Here is a 25,519-nt window from a genome sequence, read left to right on the forward strand (position 1 = left end):
TCAAAACACTATGTTACAAAATATTACATTTAATCGGTAATGTTTTTCTTTTCTTATGACAGCAACAGCAAGAGATGGCAACTGTTCGCAAGTCTCTTCAATCCATGTTATTCTGATGGCTCAGTGGAGAAACAACTTGAACCTAAGTAACATGATATATACATTAGCCATGAGGAAAAGAGCCACTGTTTCAAACTCCATATTAAAAGTTACATGCATTGTTTGAATATTCAGTAACATTAATAGTGCCATCACCATGCCATTGCTCCAAAGCAAGTAAAAAGGTAGTTAATTCTTATTCAGTGTTGGCACATCTGTACCAATCCCCTTTCACCTCTTCAAAACTAAGAATCTGTATTTTGGGATTCAGATTCCTTCAAAATGGTGGCCATTTAAGTGCAGATTAATCTGAGTTGGCGTACTGACTCAGCAACTCACAGTATTCTACTACAGGAACTGTAATTGCAGAACACCCAAAAAATTGCATGTCTTCAACAGAACTTTTACAGGTTTCAAATTTTTACGTTCTCACCTTTGTATGTATCACAGGAAAATATCCATTAATCTAAGAGGGCATTGCCTTATACTTTACAGTATACATTTTGCTGGCATACTGTTTCTTTTATTGAAAGGCACTGTAATGATTTGTTATTTCAGAATCTTTTCTTAAGTAGGATGTTCCACTTTCTTGGCAAACCAGTAAATCAGAACTTACTAGCAATATTAAACAAGGAATTGTACCTTTCATGCCATATCTTGCATAATTGAATTAAAAAGTTCCTAATGAAAATGTCACCTTTTGTGATTACTGAATGCTAAGGAAGAACCTAACTCCAAAATCGGCAACAGGAATATTAGACTTTATTTTTCCAAAGCAGCAAAGGATCAGTTTGGTGATTCTCTTGGTTAGGTAGGCTTTTAAAACTGCTCATATATTTAATACAAATAAATTCAAACATTACAAATGCAATAACATTTTCATGTCTCTGAGACTCTGCATCTCATTAACAGCATCTTATTATTACTGAAGTATGTAACTGTTTAAAGGTAACAAAAATTCATTTGGTCATTAAAGTCTGGCATCCATCGCTTTTAAGACTTTTTAAAGTACAGTTATGTGCTTTAAAAATAACCATAACTGCTGAAGACCAAAAAAAGAGATTTATTCTTTTTTCTGCCAGTTTTTCTAGAAATGCCCTTGAGATACAAGATTTTTATTCAATGCAGTTAGCCACTATTAACTGACCTAAAGCCACTTCAAAAATATTTTCTGTGTCAGTTTCGCCATTAATCATCATTTATCTTAGAATGCAATTACATGGTGTGGAAGTCCTCATTTTCCTGACTGCTGCATTCTGAAGGCATTTTTTGCTATGTATTGTTGCAGTATTACTGGCTAAGGAAACATGATTAAAGCTATTCGTGGTCCCTTGTTAAAAAGTGAGATCAGATGGAAATGGCTAAAAATAATCAGTGATTTCCTATTTAATGGAGAAAGCTTGACAGGTTCCTTATGCAGAACTTCTAGGAAGACAGCCATGATTGAGCTCAAGCTAAAGTCACCATATTAGTACTTAAATATTAGGTACAAATAGTACTTGACTTATATGTCAGAATGCCAAATTGCCAAACCATATGAATCTTTGGTGGCATCGACTCTAAACAAAGGGAGTTCATTCTTCAGGTATATTTCATGGTCTCTAGGGTCAGTTCACACAAGAGGTTTTAGCCAAAGGAGTCTTTGGAACACATCATCATGTACAAACTTTAAGTATAATTGGGCTAAATAGAGTTGTCATAAATTCAAGTTAATTGCAGCACTGTCTTCCCATCCACCAAAGTTATGGGAAATTGATATTGCCTTCCTTCACGATCACATAGTTTATACTCTGTCCATGCAAATGCATTACCAGGAACTACAAAGGTTTACTTGCATAAGGAAATTTTTGTGTGTGAACCATCTCAGAAGACAAAACATATTCTCTCTTGACTACTTTAAGAGCAGTCAACCCAGCTGGTCAGATGGCTACAAACAGTTAATTACATAAAAAAGAAAGGTGTTCAACTAGTCCCTGCAGTTCAATTTGGTTTACACTGTTCTGACCTATTCAAAACTTGAATGTAGATTAGTTTCCTGTATAATGGTCAGCTCAGTCATTGGACCTATCCATTCATGTTTAAGGTGCTTAAACAAAAACAAAAAACCCCTCACTGATACTTTGTGGAAAGCTGTAAACATTAAATATGAAATCATGAGTCAACTTATTCACAGCAGGACTACATTGAGGGCTAGCAAAAAAAATTCTTACACGGTGCATGTGGAATAATCTAATGATGCAACTTAACTGGTTGTAAAGAACCGTGGTTCTTTTTTTCTGGCCTCATTAAATCTTGCAAGAATTGGGGGAAAAATAATAGGACACTGATCCCACCCCTCACCAAGGGCCATCTCTGTGCAAACAGCTTGCTAAACAAAATGTTTTCTGGACAGTCACTGAATATCATACAAAAACAATAGCTATAAAATCCCTACATAACAAATCTAGCAAATGAAAACAAAGAGTTCTCCACTGCGCGAAATGTGTAGGAGACCCAATTCAACTTCTTTTTTAAAAAGTTTTGAGGGACTTCACATTCTAGTACGTTAAAGAACTTTAAAGATTTTTTCCCCCATAAGAAATGATGGGTTGCATCCACTGGATGATTTCAGGGGGTGGCAGGGATTTTCAGCAGAGCACAACTTGCTTGCTTCCCCCTTCCTGCTGCAGCTCAAAGTGCTCCCTGAATTGCTGCTCCTTGGGGGCACCCAGGAACAGTATGAAGGAGGAGCCAGAAATCTGCAACAGGAGGGAGAAATCAGCAAAAAAAAAACACCATTCCGTTCACCTTATGGCTGAGGAAATACTCTCGTGGATAATGGGTAATCTTATGATTACTGGGTGGTTGTTGTTGTTTTAACTTAGGAGCCAAACTACCCATGACTACTACATGTAATTTTTCCTTGGTACTTTTATACAAAAATGCAGCCACAAAGGCAGTCAGGAAAAGTTTCTTAATCCCTTTCCCAGCCAGTGATTTTCTACCCATATTTTTCCTCTGAGGGAGGAGGCAGTTTAGGAGATATTTTTTTTAAATAAAGCTACCAGAAGTGAAAGGACAAAGTCACCTCCCCCCATTTTCCACACCAGTATTCTGCTACAGAATACAGCATCTACATTTTGTAAAAAAAAAAAAAAACCTAGAGAAAAATGAAATGTCACGTGCACATTGGCCATTACATAATGTTCTGTGCATTGTATTTCTTACAATAATGTAAAAAGCACACAGGCCGAAAAAATTAAAGTGCCAAAGAAGAAACGAGGCATTTATCTTCAGTGACCATATTCTGCTAAAAACAATAAGCTGTGGAATGGAATGTTTTAGCAGTATGTTGTGCAATTATTGCATCTGAACTGAACTGGTGTTGAATTACCCTCTAAGAAAGGACCTGTGTCTTAAAGTTCTATTAGCTGCCCAATATATTGGACTTTCAAGCACTTCTATCTTCAGGTGATAAGAAATCTTCTAATCAAGGATTAGCTACTTGGTAGAAGTCCCTCAATTATTTTACGCCCCTATAGGACAGCTACATTGTGCAGGTAAGAAATCTTGACTTAAAAAGCAAATTTAATGTCCTCTCATGCACTTAATTTTCTCCACAAGTTTTGACATCTGTATTCCTGAATAAAGGTACTTTCCACAATTCAACATTTCTCCCTAACTGTTCTTCCTCTTCACCTTCAGCTACAAGTCACTCATTATGGTTTTGAACCTGTTCAGGAGCTTGATGAGATGGGATTTTGAAGACGTGTATGCGAAGGTGAGCAGCAATCTGTATGCATAGCCCAGTGGAATATCTCAGCAGATCAAGCAAAGATATGAACTAAAGACAGTGGGGGGAAAAGAAGTTGAGAAATTGAGATCAGCATTGTACAAATGAATTCTGGTGTGCTTAAATTCTATCTTATACTGGGCGTTTAGATAAAGTTATCATTAGAAACGGACTGTACCTTTAATAATTAGCACTGATGTTAGGTTGCCTGATTTTAACTCCGAGATACCCCCCCCCCCGCCCAGACCCTTTTTATTAGCTGCTGAATTAGGTGGAAACCCCTATGGCTCCCCCCCTGCAATTGTTTTGTCTACTTTTCACCCCTATTATGAGCAACATTTTAAGTATACACATTGCAGGCTACAAAATTTATATCCCACCTCTCTGCCCTCGCAAGAGTCATCAAGGCAGCTAATAAATTAAAACATGCATGATAAAATCACATTTTAAAACCATTAAAACCCCGCAAATCACACATCATTAAAACAATTAAAAACAGAACTAAAATAAATACAAGAACATAAAAACAGCAGTTAAAACATTGGGCAGGAAGGAGGAATTACTGAGGAAGTGTCTTAACAAAAAAGACTTCACCCACTGGAGGAAGATGGAAACAGAAAGAGCAGACAAATCCCTCTGGAGAGAGAGTTCCAGAGCATTGGTGCCATGACCAAGAAGGCCCTCTCCTGCGTTTCCACCCGCCTAATCTCAGAAGGCAGGGGCACCTGAAGCAGGGGCCTAAAAAGATGACCGCAGTGCTCGGGCAGGTTCATAAGGCAGCAGGCGTTCCTTCAGGGTTGGTCACAAACCATCAGAAGGTCAAAACCTTGAATTGTGCCCAGAAATAAATTGGGAACCAGTATTTATATACTTGGGAGCCAAGTGTACAGTTTGGATTAAACAGATGAAAGTTACCGGAATTAAACAGCATCTTATGCCTCGATCCCCTTTTCCTGCTTTTATTTTAATTATGGATGTACTGAATTTTGTATGCTGGCCAATGGCTGTAAATAAAAGTATCTATCTAACAGCATCTTTAAATTCAACCAGACCCACACATTTATAATCCATCAGTTGTGACAGACACTTGGTAGAAGGTAGGGTAATATATATATATTTCAGAGCAGCTGACAAAAACCCATTAACACAACACATTAAAATCTTTTTAGAAATACACAGTACCTAGCACCTCCTAGATACCACTGCTTTAGGGAGGGGATGACCTACTACCTATGGCAGGCACAGGGTAATGATTCCTCCACAGAAATAGGCTGTTGAGCTTATGTTCAGCAGCTGGGTTTAAGTCAGTATACTTATTATGACACAATCCAAATTCTGTGATGTCTGAACTGAATCTAACTAGTTTGGCCCTTCACACTCCTTCCTCCACCCTCTGAATTCTTTATTACATTTTCTGATTCACAGTAACCATAAGTTTCCTGATTCTAGCATCATGGCAAACTATGGTTACCACATCATGAAATAAATAGTCATAAAGGGAACTGAGAACACAAGCCTGAAACACATTCAGCAGTCAAACCACAAATGAGTTTAGTGGTTCCAGTTCTCCAATGAGGACTGTGGCATTACTCTAGAGCAGTGGTTCCCAACCTTTTTTCACTTGCGTACCTTTGGCAGCCCATTTCCATAAATTGTACCCCTCATATTGCCAAAATGATTGTAATAGTTGCTGTTATTTCAAATTTATATGTTGTAACTGTAAGTAAATAGCCCAATAGTAATTATTTTGTTAGCTCACGCTGGCAGCCCAAGAGCTACAAACACCAAATCCAACCCAGATGCTGACTATGAAGAAAACGCACCCTCCACCGGAATGGGTGGGGGGTGCCAAGTGTCCATAGAGGCTCTGAAAAAACCCACCGTGGCATTATCAAAACAAGCCCACCCCTGCTTCCCAATTGTCATCAGTGCCAGGGGAGAAGTAGGAAACTACTTCTCTGCTGCCACTCTGCACTCATTTCCCCCCTCCCCCACATTCCCCCCTACAAACAAACAACAATCCCCATGAAGTAGAGGGAAAAGGGAAGGGGGGACCTGCCATGACAAAGCATGACCCTCCACTGCTACCCCCATAAACAGAAACTCAGTCAAGGGAAGGACCATTTCTGTTCTTTGGAACCAGCAACCCTTTCCCTCCAGTTAGCAAAAAGAGTGCAGCCTCTCGACTACCCCGTCCCGTAATATATAACCCGCACTAGGCTGCTTTTATTTTTAAAAAATAAAGAAACATTTCATAACACCCAGAATGCGTCCCCAAGCCCAGAAAGGGGGGGGGACTCCAGAGAAGCAGGAACCAGCCCCAACCACTTGGGCAAAGAGTCTGTTGCAGCTCTCTGGGAGTGACAGAGGAAACAGAGCAGCCCTCTGCTGCCTTTTGGCTTTTGTCTAGAGAGAAGGACTGCAACGATGATTGAGGGGGTGTTCCTGGCAAGGCCAGGTGAGAGCATGAGGCAGCAGAGCAGCCAGTGTGCCGGCACCTTATCTGAAGAAAACCCCACTGCGAACAGAGCATGCTTCTCGGTCAGTAACTGGCAGCAGCAGCAACGGCAGGTTTTAGATCCCACACGTGTGGCTCATGACTGAGGTTCCTGGCTTGCTGCAGTCACAAAGCAACCCAGCCGGCCTTTGACGGGCTCACACAGGCGCCCTTGCGCCTCCGCTCACAGCCAGCCAACAAGGCGCCTGGCAATCTCCTCCTCAGTCCAAGGAGTGGTGCCAGCAGCAGAGTCCACTCCACCCCTCGCTGGGTACCAGGCGAAAGAAGCCAACTACAAGGCGTGCCTGGGCTGACTCTTCGCTGCTTTGCCTTTGCCACCGCTGCACACTGTCCCAGAGTGCACTGGGACCTGCTGCAGTTGCCTCCTCTGGCACATTCTTCTACGGCATATGCGCCTTTTTCAGCCATTAGTCAATTTTTTTCACGTACCCCTAAACGTACTGGTGCGTACCCCTGGGGGTACCCCTGGGGGTACGCATACCTCAGGTTGGAAATCACTGCTCTAGAGAACATAAAGCAGAGTAGACTGATTCAAATGCAGAAAGTCTCAAGAAAATAAAATTACCTTATTATATTAAGCCAATACAAAATATGCAGAAAATGACTCACCAGTGCTATCCACAGAATAACATATTCATCAATAAAACTGTTGAAATACTGGTCTAGAAATAGGAGGCCTGGTCCAATAAAAGCAGTGTCTTGTAGGAAGATTTCACTTTTTGTCATATGTGCTATCTATAAAACAAATATTGGATTAAGCTTCATGTAAATTATTTAGATTCCATTTTAACTGTCGCTCACAATTTAAGAGTTCCATCACCACGGTAACCGTCAATATTTATGTCCACCACAAGGAATTTATTCAAAGAAATCCCACTTTCTGCTCTGGAAACATGAGGGCTATTATTTTTATTACTAACAACTTTAAGGTTAAGCAGATTTGTGTGTTTTCAGAAGCACTTTTATTGTTGGTTATGTACTGAAATAAAAAGGCAAATACACAGGGAATGCATGTTTTTTAAAAAAATCTAAGGCTGGTGCTTCATACTTACACCTTTTGCAAGTATTCAAAATGGCATCAGCAAAAGCCTACTCTGAAATTGTTCACGGTATTCATTTTCATCAATAAGTAATCTTGAAATAAACGCTAGCCCTTGATTCACATTAAAAAATAAGACTCACTTAGCTTACACAATACCCACGAAGATCTTTCTTAACCACCAAATCACTTAGCACTTGTATGACTCTTGAAATGTCTATGGTGCTTCATGTACATTATACCTTATTATAAAAAAAAAAATTTTTTAAAGGGGTACAAAGGAAAAAAGAGGGGAAGGGGAAAATATAAGGATACCCAGCATACAATTGAAAAACCATAGATTTAAGAGCAGATCTAGCAGACTACATTGCCTTGCTTTTCAGTGTCTTTTCCCCCCCAATGTGTACATTATACCTTGATATGACAATTTAGTCAATACATATTTAATGTTGAGATCTCCTTACCACCAGTTTTTGTGTGATCTTGGCACTCACAAATCCAAACGTTAAAGCATAGAGGCAAGGATGCTTTTCAAAAATGTGTGTTGTGGACTTCTTATAGATCATTATTGCCAAAGTAATAATTAATCCTATATGGAGTCCTGGTGACAAAACACTTGTTCCCTGAAAGGCATACAGAAAATATTCAGCAAAGCTTTGTTATTCTACATCAGGGGTGGGGAACCTTTTTTCCACCAAGGGCCATTCGGATATTTATAACATAATTCGCGGGCCATACAAAATTATCAACTTAAAAATTAACCGACCAAGCCCCAAGCAGGCAGCTGCCCCAGATGACCCCCCTCCCCAAGCACAGGCAAGCAGGCAGGTATCCAACCGGTGGCGTACTTGCCCACCTGGTGGCACAGGATGGTCTGTTGCACCAGCCAGGTGTAGCCGTCCAGCCACACGCTGGAGTTGCTCCTGTTCCGCATGCTCCGGGTGCAGGGATTAAGTGAGGACACACTGGCTAAGAACTCCCCTCCACGCGTTCTGGCCCTGCCCCCTTTAACCCTTCCATTGTTGCCACTTCCGCCCCCAGCACTCTTGTAGGACAGAGGGAATATGTTTCCCCATGGCCCGGGTGGGAAAGGGTTAACACAGTTTCTTGGGCGGTCCTAGCAGCTCCATAGCTAACGACTCTTCTGCAAGAGGGAAAAAGGTTCCTTTTCTTGGCAAAACAAACTCACATCTGCCTTGAATAGAGGCTATCTCTGTTCGCAGGAGGGGGCGGATCACCAGTCTTAGATCCTTCTGAGCTAGAGATCTGCCAGGACCCACAAAGGGTCAGACCAAACGATTTCACAGGCCTTAAACGGGCCCCGGTCCTGACGTTCCCCACCCCTGTTCTACATGTTTAAATGCCCTTAGCGGTAATTCTACAAAACTGTGCTATTTAATCATTCGATCCTTGAAACGTGAAACAGCCATTTCTTAAACAAAGATATTATTACAACTCAGGATTAACCATAGCCGTAAGACGGGACATGCAAAAAAATATATGGCATACAAGCCAAATGTTTTAAACTAATATCACAGCAAAACATATAAGAGAAGTGTTTTAAAGCTTACCGCTATTGTGGATCCATTCTTCCCAACTCCTCCTCCAAAGATTACTCTGAAATAGTGGTAACTGGAATTTATTGCTCCAGATACTATTCCAGCCACAGGAATCATCTTCAGTTTTATGTCCAGCACAGGAATCTTTCAAGGAAAAAAGATTTAAAGATTCAGATAATAATTCTATAATAATCCATTACTGAAAGGTTTTTAAGTTTATTTTTGAACTATCCATTTTTTTACCAGACTTGGATAAAATGTAGTCAACACTCATGCCATGAAAATAATAATTTAATTTTGCTAGAAGCACAAAAGCTTTATAATTTAAAATTCAGTGTCAAGCATCGCTAAATATTATTTCCAAACTTATCTACAATCAGTTATAACTCTTAAAAATGGATAGTTCCTCCATATTCACTGGTCAGCACAACAGTAGCATGACAGGAAATGCAAACACCATCTGCCTGCTTGGTTTAGATTCCATCATGCTGTGAAATGGCATTATTCATATTATCCAGCTAATAGACTGTCAGCAAAAGTATTTACCTTTAACTCAATTGCAGTTTCAAGGAAACTTCCAAAAGGCAGCAGAGGATTAAAAAGAAGAGTAAAAAATGAATTGGCTTTAACCCACCAAGTTACTTTTTAGAAGACAGACCTGCCTAAAGATCTGTAGTAGTTCCAGAACAGAACACAAGCATTGCAAGAAGAAAAGGTTATAAGTCAAGCAGATATTTCCCCTTTACAGAATAACAAAAGTTGCTGATTTATTGTTCTCAAGGCCCAACAATAGCACAAAGGGTACCCTTTGTCCTCTTGCTCAATGCTGCAATGTCTCATATGGTTAAATAAGAGGAATCAGTGCTTGGGTGTTCCAAGAATATTCCCATATGGTACGGTGGTACCACACAAGAAGCTGGAGATGGGGTGGGGGAAAAGAGACCACAATTAAGGGACCTGATATAAGGAGTGTTAGGGCAAGAGGAGCAGAGAAGCATAGCTTTACCACAGGGCCCTAAATATAACTGCAGCTAAAGAGAATGGACATATCAGGCTGCATAAATGGAATTAAGGAATCTGGGTAATATTAAAAGGTAAAGGTCCCCTGTGCAAGCACCGGGTCATTCCTGACCCATGGGGTGACGTCACATCCCGACGTTTACTAGGCAGACTTTGTTTGCGGGGTGGTTTGCCAGTGCCTTCCCCACTGGGTAATATTAACTCAAGCAATTCTGCTGATAGCCATGATTACCAAGCATACAAGACATCTGCATACATACTGTACATGGAGAATGCATATTATTATAGGGGACACCTTTACATCCAAAGGAGACTCTCTTCCTTTCATTCCTTAAGTGATACCTTCTGGAGAAATTTCAGTGTATTTTAATTTCATGAGCGTGCAAACATTCTAGAATGCCAGTATTTTTTGATTTGATTCCAAAGGTCAATGCAGGCAACTGTGAACTACACAGTAAATGCACTAAAAGCATATAGTAAATTTCCAGTAAACAGATGGTGAGTGGATAGTCTATAGCCTCTGACCATGTGGTTTCAATTTAGTGTTATATCCCTCCATTTTATTTGAGCAGCTGCAGAAGAGAGGCAACACCAAGTCACGTAGTCTAAGCCACCAGGCAGCCCCACGCATCCCATCGAAGGGGTTACAGAGTTAAGCTGCTACAGCACAGTGCTGGGTTGTAAAGAACAAGCATAAAGTGGTGAGGCCTTGAAGGCACAGTCGGTATAAATAACTTGGAGTTTTGCTAAATTAAGAGATGTATTCTGTGGGCTAATCAAAACTACAACCTTAAAGGGCAGCTGTATGATTACGATGTCTTATACACTAATTGCCCAACAATATTTCAGTTGTGTGATAAAAATAGTAAAATACACAATTTAGAATATTACAAAATCAAATTTTCTGTGCACAGAATTGTGGTAGGTTAAGAAGATTTGAGTGATTTGAGACAGGTAGCTTATGGCAGATGGGGTCTTTTTCCTTGGTGGAATTCTAAACTCATGCACAGGATGGCACATCACGACACTGAGGAAAATGTACTAGAATGACATGGGAAAAGGTATCCTACAGTAATCACAGGCCTAGGACTTGGTACATGGATAATATGTGCTAAATACTTAGGATTAATAGAAAATACTATACAGTAATGTTTCTGCGTAAGAATGATGTACAATATTTAAATCCCGATTGCTATTCAGTTACCTGGGCGTCCCACATTGCTGTTCCACCAACAGCAGACACCAGAAAGAGCATCATGATGGCTATCTGTACTTCAGTTACATCAATTCTAGAGTGAAAGAGACAAGATTGGTCCATACCAATAATTTCTCTGCGAATGTGACATCAAAAGCATACCCAAACTAAGCATCAACAACTTCAGGCAAGAATAGTTACAGTGCCTCATCAGATATACATCAGGTTTCTGGGAAATTCTATCAGTTTCTTTAGTAATTAAATCTTGATATACATTTGCTTTGCTTTCCTTTATCCCTTAGAAGCTCCTTGATCCACTGATTTTGAGCAGCATAATTTTGAATCTAATGTTTGAGGGATATAAGGACAGATAAATTTTGCCACTGCCAATGTAGCCTTGGGATCCCTATCACTTAACTAAAAAGGCATTTTATCAGACACAGAGGCATTAGATTTATCTATTAAAAGAGGAGAGATATATCGAGCTCTAAGGTCCTCATAGAAATGGCATTCCAAGAGCACACGATCTAATGAGTTAATGGAGCCAGAAGAGCACAGACAAGTCCTTTCTGAGTATGGTAAATTCAAAATTCTGCCTTGCATAACCATTGAAGGGTTAGCGTTTAATCTAGCTAGAAAGAAGGCTCTAGAGAGGCGAGGAATTGTCAGAAAGTAGGTACGTCCTGATCTGGATGGCCCAGGCTAGCCTGCTCTCGTCAGATCTCAGAAGCTAAGCAGGGTCAACCCTGGTTAGTATTTGGATGGGAGACCACCAAGGAATACCAGGGTTGCTGTGCAGAGGAAGGCACTGGCAAACCACCTCTGTTCGTCTCTTGCTATGAAAACCCCAAAAGGGGTCTCCATAAGTCGGCTGCGACTTGAAGGCACTTTACACACACAGGTATAGGCAGGCAAACCACATGGTGGTGATATTCCCAAAAACTGAGATGAGCAAATATACATTTGCAGAAATTCTGAAAATGGCATTTCAAAGATTGTCCAGCCAAGAGAACAAAAAGCAACAAAAGCATCTCTCCACAAAAGCAATAATTTCTCTACAGTGGATAGATTTAATCTCACCAAAATTTAAGTAACAGAAGTAAACTCTTCTGTAGGGATGGGAAGTTAATTACCTAGTACATTATATTTATAACTAGTTACCTGTAGTGAAGTATGGCATAAAAAAAATACCAATATACTAATGACTGAAATCCAAAAGGGATTGCACTAGCCCAGCAGGATGATAAATTGGTAATCACGCTATAATACAAACTGCTTTAGAAATGACCTTTAGAACTGTGGCATGTGGGTGGACTGCAAGTTTGTTTTGCTTTTCATTTGCTTTTAAAACAAGTCTGACACTCACATAGGCTTACGGAATGGTTCTTCAGATCCTGGACAATATTCTCATAGCACAATCCTATGCAGAATTATTCCAGTCTAAACTCACTGGTTTCATTGGGCTTAGACCAGGGTAACTCTACATAGGGTTGCACCGTTAAAGGGCTACAAACCTGGGTGTATGGGATTCTGGGTAAAATTAAGTGTGTGAAGCATTGCAGAATTCTTGATTAAAACATTGTGTGTGTGTAAAGTGCCGTCAAGTCGCAGCAGACTTATGGCAACCCCTTTTGGGGTTTTCATGGCAAGAGACTAACAGAGGTGGTTTGCCAGTGCCTTCCTCTGCACAGCAACCCTGGTATCCTTTGATGGTCTCCCATCCAAATACTAACCAGGGCTGACCCTGCTTAGCTTCTGAGATCTGACGCGATCAGGCTAGCCTGGGCCATACAGGTCAAGGCGATTAAAACATTAATGGTCCTAAAACATCAAGTACTAGGAAATAATGGATACTTCCACCCTCAGGTTCTTGGTTTAGTCCAGGTATTCCCCAACAGGATGCCGTGGCTCAGTGGTAGAGCCTCTGCTTGGCATGCAGAAGGGTCCCAGTTTCAATCCCCGGCATCTCCAGTTAAAGGGACTAGGCAAGTAGGTGATGTGAAAGACCTCAGGCTGAGACCCTGCAAAGCTGCTGCCAGTCTGCGTAGACAATACTGACTTTGATGGACCAAGGGTCTGATTCAGTATAAGGCAGCTTCATGTGTTCATCCACCAAATGTTTTTAGAAAGTGAGCGAGGCCAGATGGGGCTTTTGCCCAGCAGGGCTTCTGATTGGCTGTGCACTTTTAAAAATGTTGCTAGGGCAGCACCTACCACCAGAACACAAGGATCTTCACTGTATTACCGAAGATGTAGGTGTATGAAAACAATTTTAACTAATATGTTTATTTAAAAGGCATCCTGTTACACAGAGCTTCTGCCTGAAATGTTGAAAATTTACTATTACTTATGTTTGACCTCACTCCCTGACATTTTGTGATTGGCTTCGTCTCTTGTGGCAGTCCACCACACTATCAGAATTCCAATGGTGTCTGCAGTGGAGACCCCTGGTTTAGTCAGTCTTAGCTGTTTGAGAGCTATTTGTGACAACTGCCTAGTTGTCTCCCTCTCTCAATATCAAATACTATGCCTACTTCAGGATTTAGCTCACAAAAATATATTTCCTTGTGTCCCTTTGGATCAGTATTGAATCCAGTACTCACACACAAAGCTGCCTCATACCGAATCAGACCCTTGGTCCATCAAAGTCAGTATTGTCTACTCAGACTAGCAGCAGCTCTCCAGGGTCTCAGGCAGAGGTCTTTCACATCACCTACTTGACTAGTCCCTTTAACTGGAGATGCCGGGAATTGAACCTGGGACCTTCTTCACCCTGAGCAGATGCTCTACCACTGAGCCACAGCCTCTCCCCAACTTAGGTTTTAGGGCCAGACAGAGCAAATCTCTTTTTCAAGCATCACTCACAACCAAATCATGCAAAGATCCACTTACTTCCCAAACTTTAGCATGCCAGATACATAGGTTTGCCAGTGAGCACAATAAAACAGGAAACTTCCAATAAAGGAACAGAAAAACAGCCAGTCGGGGTTTGTTCCTAGCCGCACTGCTAAACAGGATGCAATGCCAACGAAAACTGAAAAATCCAAGTGGCTTTGATTAGTTATCTAAATATCTAAACATGTAAACAGGGTCCACTTTGTGATGGTGCAATAAATGGATTGAAACGAAAGCTATGCTCGAGGTGAGGTAATCATGCAGCCCTCTTGCCAGAAGAACCCAGCCCACACTGAATGAATTCTTTCACCGCTACTGTTGAATTAACAAACCAAGCCTATAAATTATATAACAGCATACGTCTGGTATAAGAATCTGTTGGAAATGCTTTGGCCTGGCAGTAGCTCCACCCAGAGGCTGTAACATCAGATAAGGGCTTTACTAGGTAATTACCCCATGTCTTGAGAGAGTCCATGCCAACATCACACATCTCTGCCATACATAGTCACAAACACTCTCTTGACGGGGGTTGTAAAAGTAACAGCCACTGTGATGCAGAGGTTTAATGCCAGATTAGAAACCAGGGAGACCCAGATTTAAATCCCAATTAGCTAGGAAACGTGCTCAGTGGTAAATACCCCTTTCCCAAGAACTTGTACGATACTAATGGGTAACCATCTCCTTTACTTGTTGCCACATTTTTGGGTCTTTCCACTATGCCCATTTGTGAGAAAGATAGATGACTGGCTATATTTAGGGTTTGTCTGTTAGCTTTCTCTGAACAAATGCATATGCCAAGGTAGTATAGGGTGCAGCTCTCTACTGAGTATAGTGATAGTTTAGCTTACAGGATAACTAAAGCATTTCCATAAATATGCCAAATGAACAATTTTATATCTTAATTATGTTATAAGTTATGCACTTCATGCTATTAAAGCAATAAGATATATTTAAGTTCAATAAGAAAGTATTATATGTATTTTGATCCCCTCCCCACAAATTTATTTTATTTTTTAGCAACCCTCACTCCATAGCTTCTAAATGTCCAGAAATGTTACATCTCTACCCTCATGGGCATATGAGCATAGCAGTACATTAAAAAGGTAAAGGTCCCCTGTGCAAGCACCAGGTCATTCCTGACCCATGGGGTGACGTCACATCCCGACGTTTCTAAGGCAGACTTTGTTAAGGGGTGGTTTGCCAGTGCCTTCCCCAGTCATCTTCCCTTTACCCCCAGCAAGCTGGGTACTCATTTCACCAACCTCGGAAGGATGGAAGGCTGAGTCAACCTTGAGCCGGCTACCTGAAACCGACTTCTGTCAGGATCGAACTCAAGTCATGAGCAGAGCTTTTGACTGCAGTACCGCAGTTTAACACTCTGCGCCACGGGGCTCCTAAACAGTACATTGCTCAGCCATAAAAATGTCTCCCAAAAGCAACAGACGTCAAAGATCACTTCGGATAATCTGAGAGAAACAGAGTTAACTTGGAAGAAGCTAATACATCATTTTGCTGAAAATGGAGGGAAGGGCTAAAACTCCCCATGGAGTTTTGCAGTGCAATCCTAAACAGAGTTACTCCAGTCTAAGTCCATTTATTTCAGGATTGCACTGTTGGAGGGGTAAAGTCACTCAGCTCAACCTATTTTACACCCAAATCATACACATGCAACTCTGAGCTCAACAACATCCTTAAAAAGCATATTTAAAAATATTTTCTGACTTATAATGGTGTTTGCAAATTTGCACTTGTTATTTTCTGCATTCCGGTCCCGCATATTAGCAGAAACAATTATTTTGAAGTTACCTGTGGAAACAGAGTCACAGCCATGGTCAAAGAGTTCACCCAAAGGAGAGCTGCTGTTGGTTCTTCTAGCTTGCTTCCCATCAATAGCATCCAGTGACTGGTAAATAAAGAGTCCTAACGCACACAAAAACAGCACCCAAGAAGGAGCCTGAAACAAATACAAAAAGAGAATCTGTTCTGGCACTATTAAGCTAATGGCTGGAACGTTAACTATATTTGTCTAACAGCATGTGCCAAATAGTCCTTTTTTAAAAAGCTCACACAATAGAATAGGTTAGCAAGCCTGCAAGGTTGCCAGCAGTTTTCAGTTGAGCAATAGTGATCATCATAGTTACCATCCAGAAAAGCAATATGCTCTGAACTCTATTGATTTTTCTATGTGGAACATAATGTAAGTTGTTTTGATAGGCTTGAGGGATGTTATTTATTTACTGCATTTATAGCCTTTCTTCCATCATGGAATTCAAGGCAGTTTACGTAGGAATCCTAGGTCTCCCATTCAGACCAAATCAAACCCTGCTGTATCAATTGCTCTCAAACCATACCTCAGAATCCAGCCCTACCCATTTTCAATAACACAGACTTGCTCGGCTTCATATGTCATTCACATGTGTTCCAAAAACCCAATTCCAGGTCATTAATAATACAAAGGGTGAGAACTTGCGAGGGGGGCATGATTGGAGTACAACAACTGTGATAATTCATTGGAAGCACAGTAGAGCCCAGATAGGTATGGACCCACCTGGCTCCAAAGGTTTTAGGCCAGTAATGAGGACTCATTAATGGATATCAAGATGCATTTTAACACAAAACTTTTTGTTGCACTGATATTCCTTTCTGTAGAAGATTCCAGTAACATCAGTGGGTTGGCGGTTTTTTGTTTGTTTGTTTGTTTTTAGCTAATAAGGCCTTGTCTTTGCATGACAAATGTCAACTGTTAAGCACTACCTCTGGTGCTCCACATTCCTATCAGGCAACCCAGACTGCCTCCTCACTCCCCCTCCCCAAGACTTCCTTTGCTCTTCTTATTTGGAAAGCCTCTTTATCACACCTGCCAATCAGGGAGCTTCCCTCTGAGCGCCTCTGGATTTTGCTCCCCGTTGTCAAGTTTACAAAAAATCCTATATTGTGCATGCTAATCAATGCCTGAGCCCTATAACTGCAGGCAAAATACTTCCCCAAAACTAAGTGTTCAGATCCTGCTGTGTTGCACCCACGGAGCCCTGTGCCTCAGCCTCTTGCGGTACTCAGTTCTGCAGGCTCCACATGTCTCTTGGTCTCTGTTCCCTTCGGATCTATACTTGGATTTGTTTGCTTAGAACGCCACCTGTAACCCTGGCAAGTACCCCTCTGGTTGGCTCTAAACAGAAAAGCAGTTTGTATAGTTCCAGGGTTCCCTTTGACGTGATTGGTTGTTCAGGTGCCCAGGACCCTCGCCTGAAGAAATCTTCACTCAGTTATCTGTGCTGACAGCTCACCACAAGTCTTCCCTCTCACTCTTCCTCATCAGCCCCTGCCTCCCTTTCTTAAGAGCTATGCATTGCACAAGCGTGTAACAGCATATGAAGTACCGGCATTTCATTGTGGGCATTTTAGTGATTGGTGCCATTTAAGCATTATCATGAGTGTATTACTATCCCCCTCAACAAAACTTCTGTTTTCACTGTATGCAGTTTCTCAGTACTTTTTTCAGGATCCTAGGATCCTTGGTACTTTGTCAAATGATCCCTTAGTTAATTGTGTGTGTAATCCCACAAGCCATGTGTAAAACTTAACCCCATTCCCTCCTTCAGCACAGGAAGCTGGGAGCAGCAGGAGGACAGTTTCTTATACTTTGGCTTCCCTAAAGCAAATTTGGACCCAATAGGAAAGTGGGCCTTATTCACACGATCATGTGTCCAGCACACATGTATCTGTATGTCCTCAACCACACATGGTAACATCTGTTGACAATGAAAGAGAGAACAAGGCTCCTACTGTCAGACTCCCAAGCAAACTGTCACCTCCCACAATCAGGAGCCATTTATCCTACTGAAGGGAAAGGAGAGCGCCCAGGCTCCTACTGTTGGGAAGCAGCTAGGATAGAGGAGGAGGAGGAGAGTTGGTTTTTATACCCTGATTTTCTCTACCTTTTAAGGAGTCTCACAGCGGCTTACAATCACCTTGCCTTCCCCATAACAGACACCTTGGTATCCTTCTGTGAACTCCATTATATTTCAGTAATTTAACAGTCCCGGGTTTCCAAAGAGCCTTTAGGCTTGCTTGCTTGAATGCCGTGCCAAATGGAAGACATGGCGATTTACCCTACTCAGAAAGACTTTGCTTGTGTATCACGAAGAAAATTAATACGCTATCTCATATGATGCTGGAGTGTCCCCATTTCAACCCCAATGTGATCAATGGATCACTCCTATTTTAATTAAACTACCTGCCACCGTAACAGGTAATAAAATAGTTCCCTTTTTGCTGGTGGCTAGAGATCCAAGTATAACACTGGTGGTGGCCAAGTAGCTCTCCACCATATTTTCTTTAAAGAAACAATTAAAAAAACCCTCCCTATTAAGTGCTCAGGACCTGTGGGTCATGGGAGCTTGAAAAGGAAAGGATAGGACACCTTGTGAGGTAGGTGGGGCTGAGAGAGTTCAGAGAGAACTGTGACTGGCCCAAGGTCACCCAGCAGGCTTCATGTGTAGGAGTGGGGAAACCAACCTGGTTCAACAGATTAGTCTGCTGCTCATGTGAAGGAGTGGGGAATCAAACCTGGTTCTCCAGACTAGAGTTCACCACTACACCACGCTGGCTCTCAGACAGAGGACCCAGTTAACTCTGTGAGAATTTTCTCTCCATAAGCTACTTTGCTAAGCAAGTTGCTGAAAGGTCTAAAAGACAAGGAATGATTGTAGCTAATTTGTGGCCCTTTCTAGACATTGGTGAGGCTGAGTCTCAACACAACATTTTGCTACTCTCATCTTAGAAATGAGCGAAAAACTGCCCTACATATAAGTGCTTATGCTCTCAGGAAAGTCAGACAAGAGTCTGCATCCCATCACATTTTGTATGTATTTTAACTCTTTTAAAAATTGTTTTAATGATGTAAGCTTCAGAGGGGGGTTTGATTTTAATGGTTTTATCATTTACGGTAACTTTACACATTTGTATAATGGTTTTATAATGTATGTTTTAAATTGTTAGCCGCTTGGCGGCTCTTGTAAGGGCAGAAAGGTGGGATATAAATTCCAAAAATAATAATGAAAAGTCACATATAGAAATATGACCTATCTTCTGGAGCTCCTGAAAAAGATGCACACCCAATTCTGGCACACCCAATTCTGGTACTTTCATCTTTAAGGGATGGCACAAACATAATCCAGTTCTGAAGCCATTCTTTCTCTCTGTCTTTAACTGACCACAAAGGAAATAAAGCACACTCCACATAATAAATTTGATTAGGGCCAACCAAAATGACACAAGTAGCCTGTATCGAAAACTTAGTACTCAGTAGCCCCAGTGATGGCATGGGAGACTGGAAACCAAATCAAAAGCATTTGCTACCTCAATCACTTCCTCAACTAAGAGGAATGACCAAAGGTCACTACAAGCTACCTGACTAATTACATATGGATCTTTGGAACAGCCTTAATTATAAGGAGTGCTTAACTGTTTACCAAGTATAATTAAGAATAGTGGACAGTCCAAACAAATAAAAGGTTCAAAGAGCAAGTTTTTCCAAACAACCTTCACTTTGGAAGAAGTAATGCAATTTGCTGTTTCTCAAATGGCACACAGATGCACCTTGAAGGGCCAAGGACATAGCACCTCTTCTGAGCAATTCCTGTGGAGTTGCAACCCACACTTTGGAAAACCTGAGCCTTGAATATCTACAGTCCAGTTACCAGTAAGACAAAATTGATCCATTACACACGTTCTGATTATCTCTTCCATATCCATGCACAGGAAATGCTGATTAAATACTAATTAAGAGCTGTGGCAGAGCAAAGAGAGCCAATGAGAAAAACAATGGTATAAGGCTTGTCCAGATTCAGGGCCAAGGATCTTTGATTCCACTATAGTGGATTTGATATCGCTGCTATGAGTTTGAGATTCTGAGACCAGCAACCAAGCCACACCTCTGATATGTATCTTTTATAAACATGAAAAACTATCATGCATACCTCCACTAATAAGTAGTACTTCTTCAACTAAGGGAAGTTGCTGCCAACTGGCACTCAGCACACCAGAAGAGTATATTATATGCATGTTGCAAAAACTGACAGTTAACAAATGTTGCAAGAACCTCCACTGTTAAATATTGGTATGCACAAAGCAAATATACTTTATATGTATGATGGTGAAAGCTTCAAGGCCTCCAAGTTTCTTAATTGCAGCAACTATGAAACGATGTGTGAAAAAAATGGAAGTATCTGCATAAACACACATCAACCAAACTCTGAAGCTGGAAGATTATTTATTCAGACTATTTATTTAATTTCTAGTCCACCCTCAATCCCCAGCCAAGCCGGGCTCAGGGTGGGTTACAACAATTCATTACAATAAAACAGTTAAAATCTAACATCTCTTAGTTGAATTAAAACAATAAAAATAATTTCCTGAACTAAATACAAAGATGGCTCTCAATCCACAGAGCAGTTGCTGGAGGAATTTAGGAGACGGGGAGGTAGGGATGAGCTTCATACACTGCAGATTTGGGAGGAGGGGGAAAGAATGGTACAGACAGGAATGGTGAAGTGAAACCATGTGAACAAGAGAGATTCACAGTGCAACTATTGCTCTGAAGTCACAGTGCAACTATTGCTGAAAACAAAGTATCACTTCCCTGAACTGCCTGCAACTTGTTTAATGCAGGAAAAAATAGAAATGAACTTAATTTCTTTCTGGTGGTCCACAGTATCTGTAAAAATTCTCCTCCGATGCCACATTTCAAGTGAATCAACATTCTTCCTGTCATCTTTCTTCATTGTCCAACTTTCACACCCATACATAATAATAGGGAACACTATAGCATGAATTAACTTGATTGTGGCTGACAGTGACACATCCTTACACTTAAGAATCTTTTCTAGCTCCTTCATGGCTGCTCTTCCCAGTCTCAATCTCCTGATTTCTTGGCTGCAGTCTCCCTTTGGGTTGATGATGGAGCCAAGAAAGAAGGGGGCGGGGAGAGAGAGTTGTTACGGAGGAAATGTAGTCCCTCCTTCCCTCTTCTGTTCACTGAGGGAGTCCTTATGACAAAACTTGCCACTGCAGAAACACTCAAGCGCTGTGTTTGCACAGCCAGAAGTAGTATATTTTAAAGAAGTAGAAATTCTACACACACACCCAACAGCCCAGGCAGGTGAAGGGAAGGTGTATTGTGTCACTTGCCTCTTTTTATGTCACAGGCACTTCAACCTTAAAGTAGGTCAACACAGACAAGTATCAAGCTGGATTATCGGTCAAAGGCTCCACCAAACGCCAATATGGAGTTCTGGCAAAGCACACCATCTCCCTCTCACCTTGGCAGCAGGAATTCTTTAGCAGACCCTTGTGACACTCCTGCATTCCAACACATCAGAGCAGCTAAGTGAAAATGACAAGAGCTCTAGGGCACTGCAAAGATGGACAAACTTCTTATGGCGCAAGTTTTTTGTACACAGAAGTCAGCTTTCCACCATCCAAGTGCAGACTGTATCTTCTCCCCAACCACAGAGATGGCCACAAAACATGTGCCCCTCTGCAATGCCCCCTCGCACTGACTGTGAAAGAACTTCACTATACAGGAGAGATATCAGTCTTAATTTTTTTTATAAGCCCTCCATAATACTGCAGCTCCAGCTCCACCGCAGGCCTTTCTGCCTGCTGCTTCTATGCACACTTACTAGGGATTAAGTCCTGCTCAGCACTTTTGGTTCAGTTTGGAAAGAGTGGGTTTACTGGTGGTGGACAGTGCCGTCAAGTAGCAGCAGACCTATGGCGACCCCTTAGGGTTTTCAAGTTAAGAGACTTGCAGAGGCGGTTTGTGTAGCGACCCTGGTATTCCTTAGTGGTCTCCCATCCAAGTCCTGACCAGGGCCAACCCTGCTTAGCAGCTGCGATGAGATCAGGTAGCCCGGGCCAACCAGGTCAGGGCGTGGCTTTACTAGTCCTGATGCGCACACTTTGTACCTTTACCCTAAGCGAAGGGTTTTTGCAGGCGTGTAAATGCATACGTCTAATTTTTAGATAGACTCAAAGCCAGACAAACCGGTTTTAATTTTCAGCTCTTATAACCCACAGCTCATCTGCAGTCCTGCGTCGAATCGGCCTGCCCAGAAGGATTTTTTTCTCTCTCCCCAGATATTCCGCCACGTCGAACCTGCCGTTCTCGGGGGCGCCCCCAGCCTCCCCTTGTAGGCTGGGGCTCCTAGAGGGCCCCGCCCCAGCCCAGCAGGCGGCTCCCTCCGCCGGGGGGCGAGAGCCCCCTCTGCCCTTCAAGGCCCCGCCGCCCTCCCCGGCCCGCGGGTACCTCCTCGGTGGCGCTGGGGCAGTAGGCGAAGAGCAGGAGGATGGGGAGCAGGTTGGCCGCGAAGCCGGCGAGGGTGATGGCGTTGGGGGCCAGCCAGGCGGGCGTGCGCTCCACCAGCCAGGCCCAGTACAGCTGCAGCGGCGGCTCCAGCAGCGAGCGGCCCGACGCGCTATAGCGGTGCTGCTCCAGGCGCCGCAGCTGCGCCGCGCTCAGCGGCTCGGGCAGCAGCCACCGCCAGCCCCCCATGGCGCCTCCCCGGCCCTCGGCCTCGTCCGGAGCGCAGGGGCGGGGCGGGACGGGGGGGGGCGCAGAGGGAAGGGCCTGCGGGCCGCTGCTCCGGAGGGAGGCGAGCAGGAAGTCGGAGGCGGCGAAGGGGGAGGAGGGTGCCGCCTGGCCCGGCCCGTCCGGCCCGGCCCAGCCCAGCCCAGCGGAGGCGGGGGGAAGAGGCGTGTGCGGCGGCCTCGGCTCTTGAAGCGCTCGCTGCTGCCTCGGCCCGCGCCGTAGGGCGGCCAGAAGCGCCCTTGCGCACGTGTGGCTGGCTGGAGGGCGGGGGGCGCCTGCCCGCCCGCCCGGCCTGACTCGGCACACTGCGGTGGGAGGAACGGAGCGCCCCTGCTCCAAAGCTCCTTTCCAAAAGGAAAAGTGTCATGCCTGCAATCATTATATGCTATGGGAAATGCATTGGAAATGCATTCTTTGATTTGAAATAGTCAAAAAGGGCAAGAGTCCAGTAGCACCTTAAAGACTAACAAAAATATTTTCTGGTAGGGTAGGAGCTTTCGTGAGCCACAGCTCACTTCTTCAGATACTTCTTCAGATACTGTGGCTCACGAAAGCTCCTACCCTACCAGAAAATATTTTTGTTAGTCTTTAAGGTGCTACTGGACTCTTGCCCTTTTTGACTACTGCAAACAGACTAACACGGCTACCCACTGTGAATTATCTTTGATTTGAAATGTATTCTTTGTGCTCAATAAAGTATGTCGGCACTCGTGGACGTGCCACACTCAGCATATCAGAGGTGGCTTGTATAGTTGCGCTTGCATGTGTTACAGGCCTCAAGTATAAGAGGCCTACTGTTGCTCCTTAGTTAGAAGCTAATTAAAGAATCCATAGAAGGCCTTAGGATGCTTGCATAAGCAGGTTTTACAGAGATAAGAACCAGCTAGGAACCCTCTTAGTTAGAAATATTGTCGAAGGCTTTCACGGTTAGAGTTCATTGGTTCGTGTAGGTTATCCGGGCTGTGTGACCGTGTCTTGGTATTTTCTTTCCTGCCGTTTCGCCCGCAGCTGTGGCAGGCATCGTCAGAGGAGTAACACTGAAGGACAGGGTCTCTCAGTGTCAAGCGTGTAGGAAGAGTAATATATAGTCAGAAAGGGGTTGGGTTTGAGCTGAATCATTGCCCTGCAAAAAGTAACAAGGTAATGTGCTAACCATTGTCCTGTAAGTATCAAGATAATGTGCTAATGAGGGTGTGGTATGTTAATATGGAACCATTGTATCCTGAAGTGATCTGTTAATGTGCGAAATCCAAAGCAAATCTGCATGGCTCATTATTCCATCGCTTTGTGTTTGGCCTTTTAATCCACTGCTGTACTGCCATTTTTTTAAAATGATGTTTGAAGCTTTTGTTAATCTTAAAGAAATATGATGTAGCTGAAACCTGATAAAACCAATATTAACTGTCAGAAAAAGCTGGCTGGATCCAACCCTTTGTGTTTCTATGCTCATAAGCCTCCATCTCACTCTCAGGAGTGGTTATATAGATTGTTGGTATCCAGCGTGGTGTAGTGGTTAAGAGCGATGGACTCTAATCTGGAGAACCGGGTTTGATTCCTCACTCCTCCACATGAAGCCAGCTGGGTGACCCTGGGCTAGTCACAATTCTCTCCAAACTCAGCCCCACCTACCTCACAAGGTGTCGATTGTGGGGAAGGGAAGGTGATTGTAAGCTGCTTTGAAACTCCTTAAAGGTAGAGAAACAGCAGGGTATAAAAACCAACTCTTCTTTTTCTTCCATGAGTATGTTTTGTCATCATGTTTAAGTATGAACCCTGCAAGAACTAACTTCCTCATCTTTGGTCATAGATGAGGCCTCCTTATATGGTGTGTTGATTATTTGTTCCCTGAACATGGATTTTTAATTTCATCCAAGCTTTTTGGGTTGCTTTTTTGGATGCTTGTCCTATTGCAGGTGGCGATTGTCAATTTTCTTCCTGGTGCTTCATTAGTGTTGTGTTGATTTCTCTTGAAATGCTGTTTCTCTATTTAATGCAAAGTGCACTTATTTATATAGTTTTATTTGTTGTGGCATTTGATTAAGATGAAATAAAGTACAGCTGGTTTTTCTACTACTTAGTAGAGGGCCATGAACAAGATTTCAGCAGACTTAGAAATGTATAAACCTGTTATAGAGTGCAGTATAAGAGTGCTGTGAACTCCAAAAGGTGAAAACTGTGGTTTGTGTGTAGATGTGCAGAATGCAGTATTCAGGACAAACAAAAATAAATACTTCTTTAGCTGATGGGTAATTATATTGTTGAATTCACTGCCAATGCATGTAGTGATAGCTAGTTCAGAAGACTTTAAAGGAGGATTATATGGGTTTATGAAGTCTGGGCCCATCAATAGCTACCAGCCATGGTGACTAAAGGCAGTTTCCGCATTCAGAGACAGAAAAACTATGATTACCAGTGCCAAAAGGCAGCATCTAGATGCGGCCATGGCCCCTGTTTTCTGTTTATTGGCCCTCCAGGGCAACTGGCTGGCCACTGGGTGAAACAGAATGCTGGACTAGATGGACCACTGTTCTGATCCAACAGGGCCCTTCTTCTGAAGGTGTTGATGTTTTAGTAACATTCATAGTCTTGGGTTAAGCTGAAAAATCATAGGATTTATGTTTGATTTATATTGGGTACGTTTCCGCTGCAAATTTCTCAGGGTGAATCCATGTAATATATTTAAAAGGTATACATGGATGCAGGCATGCAGAAACCATCCTATATGAACCAAGCTGGCCATACATATAGCTTGCTTCTTAGGAGTTGATTCCAGGGGCTGAAAAATCCATGCATGGTCTGAGTCTTTAAGCATTTGCCACACAAATACATCTG

The 25,519-nt window shown here is 42.5% G+C and overlaps 1 protein-coding gene across 1 annotated transcript; it reads right to left on the reverse strand.

Moving 5' to 3' along the window:
- Positions 1 to 13: 13 nt before the first annotated feature.
- On the reverse strand, positions 14 to 22,651 carry CHPT1 (choline phosphotransferase 1). The gene is made up of 9 exons (XM_056846573.1): positions 22,406 to 22,651; positions 15,904 to 16,051; positions 14,095 to 14,236; positions 11,212 to 11,296; positions 9,000 to 9,131; positions 7,893 to 8,051; positions 6,999 to 7,124; positions 3,812 to 3,922; positions 14 to 142 (listed from the first exon to the last, which is right to left on the reverse strand). The coding sequence occupies exons 1-9, from the start codon at positions 22,649 to 22,651 to the stop codon at positions 98 to 100; spliced, it is 1,194 nt and encodes a 397-aa protein (XP_056702551.1). The 3' UTR covers positions 14 to 97.
- Positions 22,652 to 25,519: the final 2,868 nt, after the last annotated feature.

Source organism: Euleptes europaea, chromosome 3, assembly GCF_029931775.1.
Source record: "Euleptes europaea isolate rEulEur1 chromosome 3, rEulEur1.hap1, whole genome shotgun sequence".
NCBI lineage: Eukaryota > Metazoa > Chordata > Lepidosauria > Squamata > Sphaerodactylidae > Euleptes > Euleptes europaea.

Bases quoted from the DNA above. Each gene is read 5' to 3' on its own strand.
- CHPT1 (XM_056846573.1), bottom strand. From the start codon at position 22,651: ATGGGGGGCTGGCGGTGGCTGCTGCCCGAGCCGCTGAGCGCGGCGCAG. The intron at 11,297-14,094 runs GTAAGTGGATCT...CTTTCACTCTAG, and splicing joins GGCATGCTAAAGTTTGGGAA to AATTGATGTAACTGAAGTAC. The intron at 8,052-8,999 runs GTAAGCTTTAAA...TATGCCTTTCAG, and splicing joins AGAATGGATCCACAATAGCG to GGAACAAGTGTTTTGTCACC.